The 22,929-nt window shown below is 40.5% G+C and overlaps 1 protein-coding gene across 2 annotated transcripts in view; it reads left to right on the top strand.

The window, feature by feature from the left end:
* The window catches only part of atp11c (ATPase phospholipid transporting 11C), a 208,025-nt gene extending 187,103 nt beyond the window's left edge, over positions 1 to 20,922 (top strand). Inside the window, exons 27-30 of one of the 2 annotated variants that reach the window (XM_059976686.1) lie at positions 2,022 to 2,125; positions 6,184 to 6,337; positions 13,727 to 13,835; positions 20,293 to 20,922. In XM_059976686.1, the coding sequence (XP_059832669.1) occupies positions 2,022 to 2,125; positions 6,184 to 6,337; positions 13,727 to 13,822 (354 nt within the window). In that variant the 3' untranslated portion in view covers positions 13,823 to 13,835; positions 20,293 to 20,922. The remainder of the gene's footprint in view (positions 1 to 2,021; positions 2,126 to 6,183; positions 6,338 to 13,726; positions 13,836 to 20,292) is intronic. The other variant, XM_059976687.1, reaches the window with a different exon arrangement.
* The last annotated feature ends 2,007 nt before the right edge of the window (positions 20,923 to 22,929 follow it).

The raw sequence follows: 22,929 nt of genomic DNA, 5'->3' as shown, positions 1-22,929 counted from the left end.
CCTCCATTCAATAAAATCATGGCTGGTCTGACTGTGGACTCAGCTCCATCTATCTGGTTCTTCCCCATTATGTTTAATTCCCCTGCTCTTCAGAAATCCGTTCAACTATCTAAGTGTATTTATTGAAGTAGTCTCTATTGTTTCCCTGGGTTGAATTCCACAGATTCCCCCAAATCTTGAAGTGACGTTCCCTGGTTCTGATTGCACCTTCCCAAGAAAGCTACCTTTCTGCTTCTATCTTGTCCATTCCTTTCATAACTTTATGTGTTTCTATAACATCCCCTCTCATTCTTATGAATTCCAGTGAGTATGGTCGCAGGTGATTCATTCTCTCCTCATAGACTAACACCATCATCTACTGAACCAACCTGGTGAATGTCTTCTGCACCACCACCAAAGCCAGTGTATCGTTCCTCAAGTAAGGAGGCCAGAACTGCATACGTTACTCTGGATGCAGCCTCACCAGCATACAGTTGCAGCTTAACATCCCTGCTCTTAAATTCTATCCCTTTAGCAATGAGAGCCATTCCATTTGCCTTCTTGATAACATATCACACTTGCAAACCAAATTTTGTGATTCATGCACAAGCACTCACAAGTCCCTCTGCACAATAGTGTACTGTGACCTTCACTCTTTAATAATCTGATCTTCTGGTTTTCATTCCTAAGTGGATGACCTTGCATTCACCCAATCTGCTAAATCTTTGCCAACTCATTTAACCTAGCTCTATATCTCTGCAGAAGTTGCTTTTCTACTTAATGTTATCAGCAAACTTAGATATGCTGCATTTGGTTCCTTCTTTCATTTTTTTGAAGTATCAAATAAGTTCCGTTCAATATTTCAAAATTATTGAAATATTGCTCAGAATTAAACAGAGGCCTTCAGCTTTTCCACTGTTTATACTCATAGCCAAGGAACCTTCAACCTAGAAAGCCCCACCCCAGTGTATTCCTCCCCACCCCTCCCTTAAGTCTGTAAACCCTTAAAGCATTCTTGTTTAATACATTCACAAAGAAATGCACATGATGCGGGAATCTTTGAGCATGACCTTTCTGAGGTGCTGATTGCCTAACTGGTTGTTTTTGTGCGATGAACCCAAGAAAAATGCTAATATGAAGAGGGTTGGGACGTAATTTTAAGGTGATTGGAGAAAAGTGTAGAGGGTAATGTCGGATAAGTTTTTTTTACACAGAGAGTGGTAGGTGAGTGGAATGCCCTGCCAGGGATAGTAGTAGAGGCAGATACTTTAGGAACATTTAAGAAATTCTTAGGCTTATGGATGATAGAAAATGGGAGGGAAGGGTTAGATTGACCTTGGAGTAGGTTAAAAGGTCGTCACAACATCCTGGGCTGAAAGGCCTATAATGTTCTATGTTCTCAAAGAACTTGTGGCTGAGGCCCCAAGCTGATATTGTGTTCTTGCCTTTTGAGGTTTGGGTCAGCTTTGGGCGGTTGGTGACTCTTACTAGGGCTGATGTATAAGAACGGTGGCTCTCCAGTCTTTTGTTATCATCACTTTGTTATGGAGCCTCTACTACCTCCTGAGGATCCACAAATAGTCACCTGCTTAGAACATTGTACTCGACTCAAGTGATCACGCTACAACATGTCACCTCTTTAAGCTGTTGTTGCTTGTCATTTTGGTTTCCCACATTGCAATGTCATTAAACAACTGTCAGAGGTATTTCAATGTAGAACTCATTTCTGTGAATTTGTAGTCTTGAACTTACCGCTTTCTCAAAAATATATTGGAAATCAATAGATTTTGAGACAATTCCTAGGATAAACATATTACCACATACACTGATTTGGCTGGAAACACAAGGTTTCATAGTTTTGATTTTCAGTCATGCAGATAGTTGTGTTGTATTCTATTTGTATTTTTCTACATAGTATCTTTTACTTGAGTATCAAATTTACAGCAAATTTGGTATAGAATGGTGAAGGAAAGTAATGCATATAATCAGCTGTGGTATTTGGTATTGACTATGTAGCTTTCATTATTTTGTTGCATTTTCAGCTCGTATTGGATACTCGATACTGGACATGGCTGAACCACTTTGTAATATGGGGCTCTCTAGCCTTTTTTGTCATTTTCTCTTTCTTTTGGGGTGGCATTATATGGTAAGTAGATGTGAATATTTACAGTCCCATTTAAGCAAACTGAAATTTAGCAGATAGTAATTGAGAAAAGTTACAAAACTTAAATATTAATTGATGATTTAATAGTTTGCACCACTGAATTACAGCAAATTGATGAATGTTGTCTGAAGAGCATTTGATAGATCAAAGTCAAAGCCAGGTTTATTGTCATAGCGCAGTTACTTGCATGTTGAGGTGCAACAAAAACTTGCAACAGAATTGGAATTGGTTTGTTATTGTCACATGTACTGAAATACAGTGAAAAGCTTATCTTACATATTGTTCAAACAGATCAAATCATTGTACAGTGCATTGACATAGAACATATTCAACATTACCTCTTTTTGGTCAAGAAAGCACAACAGCATCTCCACTTCCTGAGCAGATTAAGGCGAGTGAAACTCCATTCGCCGCACCCCCCCATTCTAATCCATTTTTACAGGAGCACATTGAGGGTGTCCTGACTCCTCTGCATCACTGTCTGGTACAGGAATTCATTAACACGAGAAAGTGCACCACAGGTAAGCAAGAAGATGCAAGATCACAACGAGGTAGATCGTGAGATCCTAAATCCACCTTATCATACCAGGGAACCACCAGGTTTGTAACAGCATAGCAGATGCTTTCCTTGAGCCTAGTGGTACATTCTTTAAGGCTTTTGTATTTTCTACCAAATGGAAGAGAGGAGAAGACAGAATGTCCGAGATGGGTAGGCTCTATGATTCTGTTGGCTGTTCTGCTGAGGCTGCGAGAAGTGTAGACAGAGTGCATAGAGGAGAGGCTGGTTTCCACTGGTCAACCTTGAATGTTGCATCCTAGTGTCAACTCAGTATGCAAGCCAGAGCAGTACGACATGGAGATCAAGCTGTTGCCCATGCAGCAGGCCCCCCCCCCACCTTTCACACAGCAGATGACTCCAAAGGAACGGCAAAGATTGACACAGTTTGGCACTTGTAGCATTGTAGGTGTTGCCAGTCAGCATTGAACTCAACGTAGGTCTGCCTTAGGGAACCTAGCACTGGATTTACTTTGGAAACCTTCCCTATGTGTTGGGTATAGCCACAAAGCAGCAGAGGTTTGAGATAAATTTTTTCCTTTTTAGATTCCCATCTGCCCGGAGCGACTGGTTTTAAGGTGCCAGTAGTCGGCCTTTGTCCCTTCTGCTGTCAGTAAAAACAGTCCCACTGGACTTAGCAGCTAAGCCACATGTGAAGGCCAGGACGAACACGAGGAAATCTGCAGATGCTGGAAATTCAAACTACAAGACACACAAAATGCTGGTAGAACAGAGCAGGCCAGGCAGCATCAATAGGAAGAAGCGCTGTCAACATTTCGGGCCAAGACCCTTCGTCAGGACTAACTGAAAGGAAAGATAGTAAGAGATTTGAAAGTAGTGGGGGGAGGGGGAAATGCGAAATGATAGGAGAAGACCGGAGGGGTGGGATGAAGCTACGAGCTGGAAAGGTGATTGGCGAAAGTGATACAGAGCTGGAGAAGGGAAAGGATTGTAACCCCCTGGGTCGCCTCAGGCTCGCTCAGCTCGTTCTCGTCTAGGGGGAGCAGCTTTTGGCCCCGCCAAACTGGGTAATCAGCTTGTGTGGATGCTGTGTGATGTCCCCGCCTCGCCAAAGAACAAACAGGATACCATATGCAATTAAATGATTACAATTTATAAAGATTACTATAACTGATTAATAACCATACAGTATACATGAAGGAAAAGAAAATAAAGAAAAGGCGCCAAACTTATCAAAGTCCAAACCACTTCGTGCACAACCGTTGGAGCTCAATTACTGAAGTCTGCTGGCCACCATTCAATCCCCTCCGAACTCCTCGAATCGCAGCTCATGACCACCCAAAGTGGTCAACCAAGCACATCTATCTTCGTCTCCTCTCCTCGGGATACCTCCTGGCCTTGGACCCCCACTTGGGGTCCATTCCTTGCCCAGTTTACAGCATCGCGTCCTCTCTCTCTCACCCCCTCGCGCCGATCTCCCCCAAAGCCCGCCAACAATAGCTTACAGACTCAGAAGAAAGAACAACATTAATCCCAATTGGTTTACAAAGGAATACAATTCTCGTTATCAGTAAATTTTAACCCAAACAAGCTTCCAGCACTCTCTCACAACAAAGAAGCATTCCTACTTTTAAAACAAAGAAGCCATTTTGATTAACATACGCAGTAACAAAGAAAAAGAAACCCCCCTTTACAGGATCATGGGATGGGAGACCTCAGGAGAAAGAAAGGGGGTGGGGGGGAAGCACCAGAGGGAGATGGAGAACAGACAAACAATATGTCAGGGATGGGGTAAGAAGTGGAGGAGGGGCATTAATGGAAGTTAGAGAAGTCAATGTTCATGCCTTCAGGTTGGAGGCTACCCAGCCAGTATATAAGGTGTTGTTCCTCCAACCTGAGTTTGGATTCATTTTGACAATAGAGGATGCCATGGATAGACATATCAGAATGGGAATGGGACATGGAATTAAAATATGTGGCCACTGGGAGATCCTGCTTTTTCTGGCAGACCGAGCGTAGTTGTTCAGCGAAACGGTCTCCCAGTCTGTGTCGGGTCTCACCAATATATAAAAGGCCACACTGGGAGCACCAGACGCAGTATACCACACCAGCCGACTCACAGGTGAAGTGTCGCCTCTCCTGGAAGGACTGTCTGGGGCCCTGAATGGTGGTGAGGGAGGAAGTGTAAGGGCAGGTGTAGCACTTGTTCTGTTTACAAGGATAAGTGCCAGGACGGAGATCGGTGGGAAGGGATGGGGGGAGACGAGTGGACAAGGGAGTCGCGTAGGGAGCGATCCCTGCGAAAAGCAGAAAGGGGGGGGAGGGGAAAATGTGTTTGGTAGTGGGATCCCGTTGGAGGTGGTGGAATTTAGGGAGAATTATATGTTGGACCTGGAGGCTGATGGGGTGGTAGGTAAGGACAAGGGGAACCCTATCCCGAGTGGGGTGGTGGGTGGATGGGGTGAGGGCAGATGTGCGGGAAATGGGAGAGATGCGTTTGAGAGCAGAGTTGATGGTGGACGAAGGAAGCCCCTTTATTTAAAAAAGGACGACATCTCCTTTGTCCTGGAATGAAAAGCCTCATCCTGAGAGCAGATGCGGTGGAGACGGAGGAATTGTGAGAAGGGGGTAGCCTTTTTGCAAGAAACAGGGTGGGAAGGGGAATAGTCCAGGTAGCTGTGAGAGTCTGTAGGCTTATAGTAGATATCAACAGATAGGCCGTCTCCAGAGATGGAGACAGAAAGATCAAGAAAGGGGAAGGAGGTGTCTGAAATGGACCAGGGCATGGTGAAAGTTGGAGGCAAAGTTAATGAAGTCGACGAGCTCAGCACGCGTGCAAGAGGCAGCGCCAATGCAGCCGTCGATATAGCGAAGGAAAAGGGGGATGGATACCCGTATAGCCTTGGAACATGGACTGTTCCACAAAGCCAACAAAAAGGCAGACATAACTGGGACCCATACGGGTGCCCATGGCTACACCCTTGGTTTGGAGGAAGTGGGAGGAGCCAAAGGAGAAATTATTGAGAGTAAGAACTAATTCCGCTAGATGGAGGAGAGTGGTGGTAGAGGGGATTTGGTTAGGTCTGGAATCCAAAAAAAACCGAAGAGCTTTGTGACCATCTTGGTGGGGGATGGAGGTCTATAGGGACTGGACGTCCAGAAGACCACGAACACACACTCAGTGTTATGTGTTATGCTAAATTATCATGTACCTATTTTATTTTAAAGGGGCTTTATCTTTGAGAATCTCAAAGAATCATTGAGAAAGAGGACACAATTTTATATACTAACTTGTGCAGGAAATTACTTTGTGCCAATCTGAACAACTTCATAATACAATGATGGATCCACAGTATTACATCCAAACCAGATAGTCAATGGATTATGTCAGTTAAATATGAATTTCCATAGCACTCCTTGCTAAATTGCCTAAGCTTTCATATTTTAACTGCATCAATTTGGAAAAATGATTTGAATGCACCATGAAAATACTGAATTGATTATTTTGGTTTCTTTTTGCTAGGCCATCCCTAAAACAACAGAGAATGCATTTCGTGTTTGCACAGATGCTGACGTCTGGCGCAGCATGGCTGACTATAATTTTATTAATAACTGTTAGTTTGGTGCCTGATATTGTGGTAAAAACCTTGAGCAAACCTGGCAGAAGGCAGTTCCAGGTAAGTGATCAACACTGAATGTGACAGATTGATCTAATGTTATTTGACTGTTTTTCTCATTCATTATGACTACCAGAGAACTGATTTTAATAAACAGATGACCCAGAAAATGTACAAGTAGCTGTTACAATGTCCCAAAACTGAGAATACTTACTACTGCAGACTAATCATTTACATTGTGCATTACTTTTGCTCAAGATTTGACATTCTCAAAATTCATTTAATATGCAGACAGAAGTTAACAGTGTGCAACTGGCGGTATTTTTTTGTGTATTTTTGGTACATACCAAAATTCTCCTGGTGATATGAATTACTGTAGAACAAATGTTTTGTGTATTGAAAAATAGTGTCTCTTCACTCAGTATGTCTTCAAGTCTAAGTGAAATTTATGACCATTAATCTGTGAGATTGCAAAGCATTAGTAGTTCTCTTAATCAAAAGTAATATTTTATTCACACAAAATTCTGTAAGAAAATCTGGAAAAGTTGTCTCAGTGGTCAAAGGTGGTCTTCTTAATTGCAGATTTCTTTCTATTACACAAAATGCAGGAATTCTTTGTGGATTTTTTTAAACACTTCCTAAATGAAAATATGTTCCTTCTTGGAAAAGTGACCTATGGTGATTTGCTAATTAAGATAACAGTGGAAGAATATATGTGTTCTTCTCATTCTCAAGCTTTAGGATGCAGAAGTGGGCTGAGAAGTGACAGATGGAGTTTAACCCAGAGAAGTGTGAGGTGGTACACTTTGGAAGGACTAACTCCAAGGCAGAGTACAAAGTAAATGGCAGGATACTTGGTAGTGTGGAGGAGCAGAGTGATCTGGGGATACATGTCCACAGATCCCTGAAAGTTGCCTCACAGGTAGATAGGGTAGTTAAGAAAGCTTATGGGGTGGTAACTTTCATAAGTCGAGGGATAGAGTTTAAGAGACGCGATGTAATGATGCAGCTCTATATAACTCTAGATAGGCCACACTTGGAGTACTGTATCCAGTTCTGGTCACCTCACTGTAGGAAGGACGTGGAAGCATTGGAAAGGGTACAGAGGAGATTTACCAGGATGCTGCCTGGTTTAGAGAGTATGGATTATGATCAGAGATTAAGGGAGCTAAGGCTTTACTCTTTGGAGAGAAGGAGGATGAGAGGAGACATGATAGAGGTGTACAAGATATTAAGAGGAATAGACAGAGTGGACAGCCAGCGCCTCTTCCCCAGGGCACCACTGCTCAGTATAAGAGGACATGGCTTTAAGTTAAGGGGAGGGAAGTTCCAGGGGGATATTAGAGGAAGGTTTTTCACTCAGAGAGTGGTTGGTGCGTGGAATGCACTGCCTGAGTCAGTGGAGGAGGCAGATACACTAGTGAAGTTTAAAAGACTACTAGACAGGTATATGGAGGAATTTAGGGTGGGGGGGGGGTTATATGGGAGGCAGGGTTTGAGGGTCGGCACAACATTGTGGGCCGAAGGGCCTGTACTGTGCTGTGTTTATATATTGTAACTAAGTCTGGCAAACTTGAAGATCTTGAAGGAGTAATGTACATATGTATTTTGTGCTGAGTTTTTGGTGATTTGGAGCATTAAATTGTAGCCTCTGGAAAGACAATTTTCTGTTCTTGGAGCTCCAGGCTAGACTGGTTGGCTGGCATTTTAGGATCAGTTTTAAAGCATGCAAATGAGACTCATGTTCCAACTCATCCGTGCTAACCAGGGAGTATTTCTGTACTAATTCCATTAGCTCACATTAAGCCTTAACACTCAATTCCTATCGAAGTACCTGTCCAAGAACATTTTAAACATTCTAATTTTACCTGCCTCTATATTTCTCCAGCAGCTTGTTCCATGTATCCACCACCCTCCATGTGGCAGTATTTACCCTGCAGATTTCATTTAAATTTTACCTATCAATATCGATTTGCAGGAGGGGAATTAATGTGTAAACATTATTACAATAGGTGTTCCCCTGCTGGGATGAGGTGGGTTTAATATATAGAGTCCAGACACCATCTCTTCTCCACCCCTGCCTATCACCTCCCCTTGGTGACCCTCCCCCCACCTTCTCCAGCCCACTTGGCTTTACCTCACTTTCTAGCTTGTCCTCCTTCCCCTTCCTCATAGATTTTTATTCTGGTATCTACCCCCTTCCTTTCCATTCCCGATGAAAGTTCTTGGCCTAAAACATCGGCTGTTTATTAATTTCTGTAGATACTACCTGACCTGCCGAGTTATTTCAACATTTTGTGTGCGTTGTACAGCAAAATTGCAGACATGTCTATCTGAAGCATTTGGTTTTGTATGAAATGGATTTATCTGCAGTCTCAGTCCTAGATCACAATTCCATTAATCCCAAAGATAAGGAACAAGCCATAGGTGTCAGAGAAATTGCCTGTGTTTACTTATATAGTAGTGAATTATAACATAAGATTAACATCATAATAGCTGGATAAATATTTTACCAACTTTTGAAATGGCATTAAAGAAACCCAAAAACCTGGATTTTGTATGTCACTAAAGCATACATTTATCTTTCAAGTCTTGTGAACTTGGAAATTCGACATTGACATGTTAAATGCAAAAGTTTGGATAGTATTGGAATTAACATTACACGTACTTTCTTCAGTTAAATGTATTAATTATTAAATCTAAATTAAGCAAATATAACTACTAGAATGTAATTAAATTTCCTGAGGTTGCACTAATGAGGTTGCTGGGTTTCAGCACCTAAGCTACAGGGAAAGGTTGAACAAGTTCAGTCTTTATTCTTTGGAGCATAGAAGGTTGAAGGGGGACTTGATAGAGGTATTTAAAATAATGAGGTGGATAGATCGAGTTGACGTGGATAGGCTTTTTCCATTGAGAGTAGGGGAGATTCAAACAAGAGGACATGATTTGAGAGTTAGGGGGCAAAAGTTTAAGGGTAACACGAGGGGGAATTTCTTTACTCAGAGAGTGGTAGCTGTGTGGAATGAGCTTCCAGTAGAAGTGGTAGAGGCAGGTTCGGTATTGTCATTTAAAGTAAAATTGGATAGATATATAGATAGGAAAGGAATGGAGGGTTATGGGCTGAGTGCGGGCCAGTGGGACTAGGTGAGTATAAGCGTCAGCACAGACTAGAAGGGCCAAGATGGCCTGTTTCCGTGGTGTAATTGTTATATAGTTATATAATGAAATATCTGCCGCCAAGTACTCTCAGTTGCTAAGGAGGCATTAAGCCACTTACGGACTTAACTGTAAAACTGTCCATCAAATTGCACACTTGTTTATTTTAATAACCATAAAAATCTAGGAAAAATCACCAGCCTTTTGAAAGTGGGAATATTTTCCAGCAAGGCAATATTTTAAATGCTAAATTTTAGGGGCAATTAATGTTGCAGTTATTCACAGTATTTTCCATTCCATCTGAATGGAAGCAATGATCAGAAGAATCTGTGCTTCAATGAGTTTTATGGTGTTTGACTGTTCAAAGTGGTGTTGATTTCTCAGATCTTTCATGCCATGTTTTGATTACTTGCGCTTCCTCCCCTGTTTAAAATCTTCAAACCTACTTGTGCCTGAAATATTTCTGATAATCCTCTTATCGGTCTCTCTCCTTTCCCCCTCCTTGCACTCTGAACCAGGCAAGACCACACTTGCCTTCTTCCAGACACTCTACAGTCTTTATGCTCTCACAAACCTCCAGCAGCCAGAGTTTCTCTTGGAATGATTGAGGTGATCTCTCTTCCTGTTCCTGTGTAACTAATTTATTTTCTTAACCTGTCATGCAGTGTATTTATAGCAACTTATTTTTTAATGGATTCTACATGCATGTTTACTTATTTTGACACATATCTCTGATTAAGATCTGTCTTAAATGTATGTAATTTTTTTGAAAAGCTAAATCTGCATTTTATTGAAAAATTTGTTATGCTTGACATTTTAAGTACTTGAGTTGATAGCTTGTAAGATTGTTACTTCTGTATTTTTCAAAGTACGTATGTCGTCATATATAACCCTAAGATTAACTTTCTTGTGAACATACACCGTAAATACAAAGAAATACAATAAAATCAATGAAAACCTGCACACAACAAACACGGACAACTGGTGTGCAAAAGGCAACCAATTGTGCAAATACATAAAAAGAAATAATAATAAATATTGATACTGTAATGTGTTTATATCCTTTAAAGGTGAGTCCATAGATTGAGGGAATAGTTCAGTGTTGGGGTGAGTGAAATTGAGTGAAGTTATTCCCTCTGATTCAAGAGCCTGATGGTTGAGGAGTAATAACTGTTCCTGAACCTGATGTTTGGGTTCGGAGAGCAACCATACAATATTTATTCTCTGTTGTATGGTGGCAACCCAGTAGTTTAAATAGCACTCGATCTGCAAGCTACCAACGAGCTGTCAAAAGCAGATTTCTGTCATTTATAGAAATTTTTACTCACTGAGAAAAAAAGAATTTATAAGCAAGGAAATAAACTGTAAGTAGATTATCTATATTCACAGGTAGCTCAATGAGTAACTACGGAAAAGAAGGTCATTGTAAGAGATAATTAAATCTGGTAAATTATTGCAAAGCTTTCCTTCCTGATAAATGGGTTCAATATGGCGCCACAATAGCGTAGTGGTTAGTGCCACGTTAGTACAGCTCGGGGCATCAGAGTTTAAAGTTCAGTTCTTGCATCCTCTGTAAGAAAATTTGTATATTCTTCCCGTGTGTGCATGTGTTTCGTCGGGGTGCTTTGGTTTTCTCCCACAGACCAAAGGCATACCATTTAGTAGGTTAATTGGTCATTGTAGATTGTCCTGAGATTAGACGAAGGTTAAATGGGTGGGTTGCTGGGCATTGAGCCAGAAAGTCCTGTTACATGCTTAACTCTTTTAAAAAAAAACGAAGTGTTAGCACATTAAAACTAGCACTGAAACCAGAAAAGTCATATATTCTTCACCTTGAATACGACAACAAATGCTACGAACAGTGTTGTCTTTGGCAAGTGAAAGGTTATTAAAACTGATCATCTATTTGATGTCACATTAGATTTTGTAAAGTGTGGCGATGTAACTTAAGCAATATTATTGTTCATTCCTTCATTTCACTTTTCATATGCATTCAAAACACAGGTTCAGTGTAAAGTTTCCTATATGTGCCTTGGTATTGTATGTGCTTGGCTATTTGCTTTGTCCATCATGCCTCACACTAACAGTATATTCAATTTTTAAGAGTCTACAGTGCAAAAGAAATCATCATTGATTTGTTTCCTAATTCTATTGATTTTAGGTTGATAGACAATGTCAACATGGCAGAAGCTGACTACTGCTGAAACTGACTGAATATATAAGTCACTTATTTTCCATTCTGGTTCTCACATGGTGATTGCTAGTTATCAGATGTATTTTAACACACAATAGCTAGAGCAAATCATGCCTCAATGGGAAAAAGATGGATAGCATGCAGCAAAACTGCCTTACTTGATCAAAATTCAAAGTAAATTTATTATCAAAGAACATATATGTCACCCTATACAACCCCGAGATTCATTTTCTTGCAGGCATTCACAGTAAATACAAAGAAACAATAGAATCAATGAAAGACTGTACACAAGACGGACGGATAATGCAAATGCAAAAAAAATGAAAAAGAAACAAAAGAAAAGAAGTAATACTGAGAACAGGAGTTGTATAGATCCTTGAAAGTGAGTCCATGGGTTGTGGAGTCAGTTCAGTGTAAGGTGTGTGAAGTTATTCACACTGGTTCAAGAGCCTGGTGATTCCTGAACCTGGTGGTGTGAGTGCTGAGATCCTGTACCTCCTTCCTCATGGCAGCAGTAAGAAGAGAGCCTGGCCCGGATGCTTTTAATGGACAAATTTAGCACAAGGTTCTTATGAACCAGACAACACACACAAAATGTTGGATGAATTCAGTAGGTCAGGCAACGTCCATGGAGAGGAATAAACGCTGATGTTTCAGGCCCAGACACTTCCTCAGATTTCCAGCACCTGCAGAATCTCTTGTGTTTATGACCAGTAGGTAAAGTGGTATGGATCTTCAGTCAGCAAATCACCATCTTGACTGTTGATGAAAGGAAAGACTCAACTATAATCTTAATATCTAGCCAATTGGTCTATATCCAGTAATTAATTTGTAGCTTTTTTCAAATGTAGTATATAGTGACAAAAAGTACTGGAGGGAACTCAGCAGATCAGGCAGCATCAATTGAAAAGGCCCTTCTTCAGAACTGGAAAGGAAAAGCAAAGATGCCAGAATAAAAAGGTTGGTGGGGGTGATTGAGAAGGAGGTTAGCTAGAAGGTGATAGGAGAAGCCAGGTAGGTGTTGAAAGGTAAAGGGCTGAAGAGGAAGGAATCTGAAAGGGCAGTGGACTTGGAGGGCAATATCAATGACGAAGGAAGGGAAACCCCGTTCTTTGAAGGGAAAGGCCATCTCTGATGCCATGGATAGGAAAGCCTCACCCTGGAAGCAAAGTTGGCAGAGACAAAGGAACGGAGAAAAAGGGATAGCATTTTTACAGGGGATAGAAAGGGAAGAAGTATAGTCAAGATAGCAGGTTCCCAAGGCTAAACTATATAAAATACAGTGACTTTTTTTTTGAGAATGTTTGAAAAGTCCAAAGTCCAAACTTGACGGTGTTCTTTGAAACTAAAATGCTTTGATTCAAACCTTCTCCAAGCTATTTCATTGAGCATAAGCCAGTGAACAATCTAAACACTTATAGCATGGCACAGATCTAGAAACCAAGTGGGCTCTAGCTGCTACCCAAGGTAACAATATCGTTAGAAATGTCTGAATGCTCTTAATATACATAAATTTATGCAAAATTCCAGATGGGAATACTGGTCAGTGAGTGTAATTAAGTTTAGGGTCACTGATTGTGGCTTTGTAGTTGAATGCCATGACAGTTCTCCCAATTAACGCTTTAATATGACCTCCTTCCTTTCCAGTCCTGATGAAGATCTTGGCTCGAAATCTCTAGTTTCCAGTATGACCAATATCCTCTTGAGTGAGGTATTAGGAGATAATGTTCAGAAAGAAGGGTTTATATGTGCTCTCTTTAACTAGAAATCCCTAGCTTTTAGTTTCAAAGTGAACGGATAGATTGATAGTGATTTTAGACTTTAGTCAAGCTATTTTCATATTTTAAAGCATTTTGATTTAATTTACACTTGCACTGCTAGGGCATAATTTAATGTAAATTAAACTCAAAGGGAGCCATCCACTCCCCTCGGCTTTTCCACATTAACTCAAGGGTTTGTGAAAGGTATTCAGACTTATTGTTATTGCAAACTTATGACTAAAAATGCTCTTCCCGAAATGACTGAAGCTCCCAGATAATTATAACCTAGCACAATCTGTGTTATACAAGTATTCTAAGTTTCTCACCTCATTGTTACAGAAATATTTGGTCTATAACAAGGCTGCTGATTCAGTTACGGCCCCCAGATCCCCTGTTGAACCACTTCTTGCAAGATCTTTCTCAGTTGAGTCATGATTGGCATTGGCAGGTACTGGTATTTTGGTAGTTATCTCCTAGTTTAATCTTCAGATTTTTATTTTAAAATGTTATATTGTGATTCTAATTGTATGGAAGCAGGTTAATGATAATATAATATCAAGAATAATTTGTACAGTATATCAAATCATATCTCTGGGTACAAATAAATAAATAGTCACTGGGCTTCAGTTTTACAAGGTGGTGCAAACATTTTATTTACTGTTGGTGTGGGGCTTGTTAGATGGATGTCTTTGCCTGTGTCTTGCATGCTCTGCTGCTTTGGTAAATGCCGGATGTGTTCTGAAGAGATGCATAATAATCCAACATAGCATTCTTCTGCGTGACCGTCACATGCATGCCATTCATTTTCCTCCATTTATGTGGTGTCCTATGATTGAATATAAAACATAGAAATCTACACGTAACAGGTCCTTCGGCCCACAATGTTGTGCCGACCATGTAACCTACTCTAGAAACTGCCTCGAATTTCCCTATCGCATAGCTCTCTATTTTTCTAAGCTCCTTGTACCTATCTAAGAGTCTCTTAAAAGACCCTATTGTATCTGTGTCTACCACCGTCACTGGCAGTGCATTCCACGCACCCACCACTGTCTGTGCAAATGTCACATTCCGTTGTATGATGAACTCATGCATTAAAATTATAAGTAATATTCCAAAGTTCAAAGTAAATTTGTTATCAAGGTACATATGTCACTATATACAAATCTGAGATTCATTTTCTTGTGGAAATTCACAGTAAATAAAAAGAATAACAATAGAATCAATGACAAATGATCAATGTGCAAAAGACAAGCTGCAATTACAAAATGAGGAAAAAATTAACAACAATAATCAGACAAACAGACAGACATACTTTATTGATCCCGAGGGAAATTGGGTTTCGTTACAGTCGCACCAACCAAGAATAGTGTAGAAATATAGCAATATAAAACCATAAATAATTAAATAATAATAAGTTAATCATGCCAAGTGGAAATAAGTCCAGGACCAGCCTATTGGCTCAGGGTGTCTGACACTCCGAGGGAGGAGTTGTAAAGTTTGATGGCCACAGGCAGGAATGACTTCCTATGATGCTCAGTGTTGCATCTCGGTGGAATGAGCCTCTGGCTGAATGTACTCCTGTGCCTAACAATTAATTAATTAATAGATAGATAAATAAGCAAGCAAGCAATAAATATTGAGAATATGAGTCCATAGGTTGTGAAATCTATTTGGTGACGAGATGAGTGAAGTTGTCCCCATTGGTTGAAGAGCCTGATGTTTAAGGGGCATTAAGTGTTCCTGAACCTAGTGGTGTTGGTCCTGAGGCTCCTGTACCTCCTTCCTGGAGAGGCAGTGAGAAGAGAGTATGAATTTGTGATGGGATGGTGGGGGTAAATCACAGTAAAACGAGCTGGTCCTAGATAGATCCTAGCTGCATTAACTTTTGCTTCTGAAGACCACTTAGCATATTACATTTTAATCAAGCTACCTCCCGGAACACACACAGACAGAACTGCTTTAAAAAGTGGATTTCTTTTGTGCACAACCTGCTCTCTGCCTTTCCCGTATGATAAGTTGTTACTTTGACTTTGAAGTAATCCATTGTCTGCCATTTGTTTTCAAGTGTCTTTGAAGCATGAGGTACAAGTCTTTCTTGATCATAAGAGCAAAGTTAGGCCATTTGGCTTATTGAGTCTGCTCTGCTATTCCATCATGGCTGATTTATTATCTCTCTCAACCCCATTCTCCTTCCTTCTCCCTGTAACCTTTGATGGCCTGATTAATCAAGAACCTATCAACCTCTGCTTTAAAAGTACCCAGTGACTTGGCCTCCACAGCCATCTATAGCAATGAATTCCACAGATTCACTACCCTCTGGTCCTAGTCTCCTTCATTATTGGAAACATACTCTCCGCATCCACTTTATTTAGGCCTTTCAGGATTTGATAGGTTTCAATAAGATTCTGCCATCATTCTTCTAAAATGAAATATCTTCTGGATCAAGTGTTCCCAACTATTTTTGTCCCATGGATCCCCACTGTTAAACTAGGTTGGGAACCCTTGTTCTAGATATAGCACGTAACCGTCCCCCCAGCTTAACAAGCCCAGTCTACCCGATTACAACCCTTTGATTTATTATCATTTATCATTATCCAATTGTTTTCAATGTTTAATTTTTAAAAAGTTGGGAATTGACAGGATCCCCTGTTATTCATGAACTAAATATGTTAATTGATAGAAACCTTGCTAAATGTAGTTCTTTGCAACTAGAGTAACTGTCCTGGTAATGTACTGATTTCCCATTTCTTTACTAGTGAATAACCTTATTCCCTTGCAATATAAATGAGTATCCTGTGTCCACAGACCTTTTAAACATTTTCATGATAGCTATTAAAGTTCAATGTAAATTTATTATCAAACTATATATACACAGTGCCTATAAAAAGTATTCACTCCCCCCCCCCCCCCGAAGTTTTCATGTTTTATTGGTTTACAACATTGAATCACAGTGGATTTAATTTGGCTTTTTTTTTTACACTGATAACAGAAAAAAACTTGTGTCAAAGAGAAAACAGCTCTACAAAGTGATTAAATTAATTACAAAAAAAAAATAATTTGTTGTATAAGTGTTAACTCCCTTTAATATGGCACACCAAATCATCACTGGTGCAGTCATTTGGTTTTAGAAGTCACCTAATTCACTGTTGGTCCAACCAATTGGCCTCCATGCTGCAGGCAGGACTGCTTTGGTGGTGTTGACTGGAATGTCTTCCAGGATGAGGATGTCTCTGAGTTCAGGGATGGAGTCAAGTGCTGCATCGACGATGTTGTCCCCCGGAAGTTGGCCAGGGTCTTTACGAATCAGAAACCCTGGATCAGTAGTTCCGTGCGAACAACACTTAGCTCGATGCAGAGCTTACACTGCCGGCAATCAGCAGGAACTCAAGTAAAGCAGCAGCAATCTGCGCAAAGCTATCAAGGCTGCGAAACAACAATACAGGGACAAGACTGAGTCAAGATTCACAACCAATAGCACACGTGACTTGTGGCAAGGGTTGCATACCATCGCAGACTCCAAAGCCAAACGTTGTGGTACCACCAATATTGTGGCCTCTCTCCCAGATGAGCTCAATCGCTTTTACACTCGGATTGATGTCACTAACTCTGAGCCTCCGAGGAAAGCCACCACTATAACCTGCAACCTGGTCATCTCTGAGGTTGAGGTACGCAGATGTTTCCAACAAGTGGACAAGTCGCAAGTACCAAACGGCACCCCAGGGAGAGTACTCAAGATGTAGGCAGCGCAACTGGAAGATATGTTTACAGACATTTTTAATCTCTCCCTCTCCCAGTGTAGAGTGCCCTCCTGCTTCAAATTATCCACCATTGTTCCTGTACCAAAAAAGACCAAGGTAACATGTCTGAACACCTGGCGTCCTGTCGCACTCACCTCAATAATAAGAAAATGCTTTGAGAGACTGGTCAAGGATTACATTTGCAGCTTGCTGCCACCCAAACTGGACCCCCTACAATTGGCCTAACAACACAACCAATTGACAGACAACACAATAACCACAGCTCTACATACCATTCTTATACATCTGGAGAAGAAGGATGCTTATGTAAGAATGCTTTTCTTGGATTACAGTTCAGCATTCAACACCAAAATTTCATCCAGGCTCAACAAGAAGCTCAGAAACCTTGGCCTTGACCCTGCCTTGTGCAGCTGGGTCCTGGACTTCCTGTCAGATTGCCGGCAGGTGGTAAGAGTGGGCTCCCTCACCTCCACCCCTCTGACTCTCAATACAGTAGCCCCTCAGGTTGTGTACTAAGTCCTTTTCTTTACTCCCTGTATACCCATGACTGTATCGCCACCCACAGCTGTAATCTGCTAATTAAATTTGCTGAGGACACCACACTGATTGACCTAATCAATAACGAGTTGGCCTGCAGGGAAGAAGTCATCTCTCTGACACAGCGGTGTCAAAAAAAACAACCTTTCCCTCAATGTTGCAAAAACAAAGGAGCTCGTTGTGGATTACAGGAGGAATGGAGACAGCTAACCCTGATTGACATCAATGGATCTGGGGTTGAGAGGGTAAACAGCTTCAAATTCCTCAGCACCCGCATCACTGAGGACCTTATGTGGTCTGTGCACACCAGCTGTGTGGTGAAAAAGGCACAACAGCGTTTCTTTCACCTCAAGATGTTTGAGGAAGTTTGGTATGGGCCCCCAAATCCTAAGAACTTGCTGCAAGGGCACAATTGAGAGCATCCTGACTGGTTGCATCACTGCCTGGTATGGGAACTGTACCTCCTTCAATCACAGAGAGTGGTGTGGACAGCCCATCACATCTGTAGTTGTGAACTTCCCATGATTCAGGACACTTACAAAGACAGGTGTGAAAAAAGGGCACAAAGGATTATTGGGGACCCGAGTCACCCCAACCACAATCTATTCCAGCTGCTACCATCCGGGAAGCGGTACCACAGCATAAAGGCCATCAGACCGAATAATTCACGCTGATTTGAGTGTATTTCTGTGTTACATTGACTGTTCTGTTTATTATATATTAGTATGATTGCACATTGCACATTTAGATGGAGACATAACAAAGATTTTTACTCTTCATGTATGTGAAGGATGTAAGAAATAAAGTCAATTTAATTCAATTAATTCACTAAATGGAGATCACTTTTGTACAGTCAAGGCGTTTCAACTGACTAGTAAAAATATACCTGTATCTGGGGAGTCAGTATCCTGGCAAAAACTATACCATGAAGACCAAAGAACACTCCAAGCAACTCCACTAAAAGATTATTGAAAAGCACAAGTCAGGAGATGGATCCAAGAACATTTCCAAGTCACTGAATATTCCTTGTAGTACAGTTTGTCAATCATCAAAAGATGGAAAAAATACAGCACAGCTATAAATTTGTCTATAGCAGGCTTTCCTCAAAAACTGAGTAGCCATGCAAGAGGGGGACTAGTGAGGGAGGCCACGAAGAGACCGATGGCAACTCTGGAGGAATTACAAGCTTCAGTGACTGAGATGGGAGAGACTTGCAATCAACTGTTACCCGGGTGCTTCACCAGTCACAGCTTTATAGAAGAGTGGCAAAGAGAAAGCCACTGTTTAAAAAAAACTCATGAAATCTTGGCTAGAGTTTACCAGAAGGCACGTGGGAGACTCTAAAGTCAGCTGGAAGAAGGCTCTATTGTCTGATGAAACCAAAATTGAGCTTTTTGGCCATCAGACTAAACACTATGTTTGGTGTAAGCTAAACACACATCATCAAAAACACCACAATCCCTATGGTGAACCATGGTGGTGGCTGCATCGTGCGGTGGGGATCCTTCATTGCGGCAGTCCCTGGAAGGCTTGTGAAGGTAGGGAGTAAAATGAATGCAGCAAAATACAGGGAAATCCTGGAGGAAAACCTGATGCGGTCTGCAAGAGAATTATGATTTAGGAGATTTGTTTTCCTGCAACAAAATGAACCCAAGCATAAAGCTAAAGCTACACATGAATGGCTAAAAAATGACAAAGTTAATCTCCTGAAGTGGCCAAGTCAGAGTCCAGACCTCAATCCAACTGAGAATTTGTGGCTGGACTTGAAAAGGGCTGTTCACTCACAATCCCCATGCAGGCTGACGGAGTTTGAGCAGTTTTGTAAAGAAGATTGGGGAAAAATTGCAGTGTCCATTTGTGCAAAGCTGATAGAGACCTATCCACACAGACTCAAGTCTGTAATTGCTGTCAAAGGTGCATCTACTAAATACTGACTTGAAGAGTAATTACACAATTAACTGGTGCTTAATAATTATAATAAATTTAGACCAATTTGTAGAAATCTGTTTTCACTTTGATGTAAAGGAAGCTTTTCTGTTGATCAGGGTTAAAAAAAAGCCAAATTAAATCCACTCTGATTCAATGCTGTAAAACAATAAAACATGGCAACTTCCAAGGGGGGGTGAATACTTTTCATAGGCACTGAATGTCACCTTATAGTACCTGTGATTCAGGTTCTTGCAGGTATTCACAGTTAATACAAAAAACACATCCGAATCGATGAAGAACTGTGTATAACAGTAATGAACAAACAACCAATGTGCAAAAGACAAACTGTACAAGTACAAAAAGAAGGGGAACAAACAAAATATTAGTAGTAAATAAACAATAAATATCAGGAATATGAGTTGTAGAATCCTTGAGAAATGAGTACAGAGGTTGTGGAATCAGTTCATTGCTGGGATGAATAAAGTTATTCCCTCTGGTTTAAGAGCCCCATGGATGAGAGGTAATAATTGTTCATGAACCTGGAGGTGTGGGACCTAAGGCTCCTGCACCTCCTTCCTGATGGCAGCAGTGAGAAGAGATATGAGGTGTCTTTTGTATTTGTATATTTAAAACGCTAGTTCAATAAAAATGAGAAGTAATTTTTTGTGTTCCTCTTTGCAGAATGTAAGATTCACACTGCCTGAATTACTGACATTTCAATATATTAATGATCGTTCTTTCATCCCAAGATCTGATGGTTTGAACAAGCTGTGAAGAAGTACTTAAGCAGTTGGATTGATAAATTCATATTAAACCACTTTCTACACAATAGTGCCTCTGATAATAAACATTGGTAACAGCTGTTTGCAGGTAATTCCAAATGGACACCTGAAGGGTATCTGGATATGAATTTTACATTATGAAGTGTTTCTGATAGATCAGAAACTATACAATGACTTGTGTTCTGAGAATGCGCTTTTAATTTAATCAATGAGTTCTTATGGCTTTGTAATGCAGTACATAATACAATTTTTGACAAACGTTTTGTAAAGACAATTTGACGTGACTTGTCTGAATTGTCTTTTATTCATGACAGTTTATTCTCCATTTCAGTAATCGGGGATTGTTGAATTTTTAAAGTATGTTATTAATATTTGCTGTGCTTGAGTGCTATGTCACCTGTCAATGAATGATACTTTTGAGTAGATTAAAGTGTTTACTAAATCTGGGTTAGACTAATGCACAATGAAATATTCCTGGCAAGTGAGCCTTGAACTGATGGCATGAACTTCTACTTCTTCTGGTAATTTTCCCCACCCCTTCCCTCCTATTTCCCCTCCTCACCTGCCCATCAGCTTCCCCTAGTACCATGACCTTTCCTCTCCCATGGTCCACTCCCTCTCCAATCAGATTCATTCTCCAGCCCTTTACCTTTTCCACCTTTCACCTCCCAGTTTCTCAGTTCATCCACCTCCACCCAATCCCCACCCATCTGCCTTCACCTATCAACTTCTAGCTTGTGCTCCATTCTCCTCCCCCCACCACCCACAATCATTTTGTTCGGGCATCTTACTTTAAAATCTTAATAAAGGTGCTCGGCCCAAAATGTCTGGAAATGCAGACAGTTTATTAATTTCCATGCCTGCTGAGCTGCTGTAGCATTTTGTGTGTGTTCTTCCAGGCAACTTGTTCATAACATATTCTTTTCTCCTCATGCAGCTTAAATGTTCCCTGGTCTGAATAGATGAGCAAAATTCTTTTTTAACGCTAGGTCAATGATAATGAAGATATCCATTTCCTGTCTATACCTCTAGCGGAATTCTTCAGTTTTATTTTAAACCATCTAATTGAAATGAGTAAAATAGCATTTGGGGTGAGCTCTTAACTGTGGTATCTTGTCTTAAGCATGAATATAAACCAGCATTGTTCACATTTTTTCCTCATAATGTTTATGATTCAGAAGAAATAGTCTATAAGATGTAGTCTAGTTATTAAGAAACTGCAAAGTTTGGATCTTAATTAAACTACATACTGATAAATATATATGCTGACATTTTATATATATATATAAATATATATGAATAAATTAAGCTTCCGTAACAGTGTACAAACAGAAATAAACATGTTCTTAAGAAATATTTGCTGCTGTTTTATAATTCTGCTCAAGCTCTCGAGTCTTCTTTCAATGGCCTCTTAAATTTAAACAATATCCCTCAAAAAATAATTGGTCATCTTTATTGAACCAAGCTCCTAAACTGGGAAAGTCAATACCTAAAACTATAAGGGATGCAGACTCAGTTGACACATAAACACTCAAAACCTTGCTTTTCACTGAATCTTTTTTTGTCTTTAATTTTCACATTTATTTTTTTTAAATTTTATTGTCAGGTTTGCACTTTATCCCATTGTAGAGCATTTTGAACTACAACATCTATAAAAAATGCTCAATAATTAAGTGCAAACACGAGGAAATCTGCAGATGCTGGAAATTCAAACAGCACACACAAAATGCTGGTGGAACACAGCGAAGTCAGTCCTGACGAAGGGTCTCTGCCCGAAACGTCGACAGTGCTTCTCCTTATAGATGCTGCCTGGCCTGCTGTGTTCCACCAGCATTTTGTGTGTGTTGTCTCAATAATTAAGTTATTCTTTTTTAAATAACTGGTCCACTCACAACTAAAGGGGCAATTTTTCATTTTGGCGCACCAATACGGCAGCAGGTTTCCATGATAATTTAGGTGGTTTCTGGGTCTATGGATGTGAGGTTACGAAATGCACTGTATGCCCCTTGGCTAGGAGTTCAGCTGGAAACTAATATATTATGCAGTTTAAAATGTATTATTGTTTATAGAACTGTCAGCTGAGAAGCAGGTCTTTTGACTAATTGCTTATTTCTAAGTTTCAAAATACATTTAATATCAAAGTATGTATCCAGAACACAACCTAAAAATATTTCTCTTCACAAATGTCCATGAAACAAAGAAATCCCATAGAATGATAGAAACATTGAAGCCCCGAAATCTCCTCCCCCTCTGCACAAGCAGTGGCAAAAAGTATCAATCCCCCCCACCCCCACCCGTGCCAGCAGAAGCACCAACCATCCCCCACCATGCAAGCAACCGTAACCTTCTCATGCTTGTTTACCAACCAACTTGCCTACCAATACCAATTGCATTAATTCCATATCCCTCTATGTGCTTGGCATAAGCGCTGGACTTCGGAGCGAAGGTTCCCGAGATCGAATCCAGCCAGCTCCCTTGCATGCTTTCCAGCCATGCTGGGCTGAGCGTCGAGCTAGCAAATCGGCCTCGTAAAAAC

This window comes from Hypanus sabinus, chromosome 8, assembly GCF_030144855.1.
Source record: "Hypanus sabinus isolate sHypSab1 chromosome 8, sHypSab1.hap1, whole genome shotgun sequence".
In the NCBI taxonomy this organism is placed as follows: domain Eukaryota; kingdom Metazoa; phylum Chordata; class Chondrichthyes; order Myliobatiformes; family Dasyatidae; genus Hypanus; species Hypanus sabinus.
Note: the sequence above shows the minus strand (reverse complement) of the source record. Positions and strands in the feature narration are given on the sequence as shown.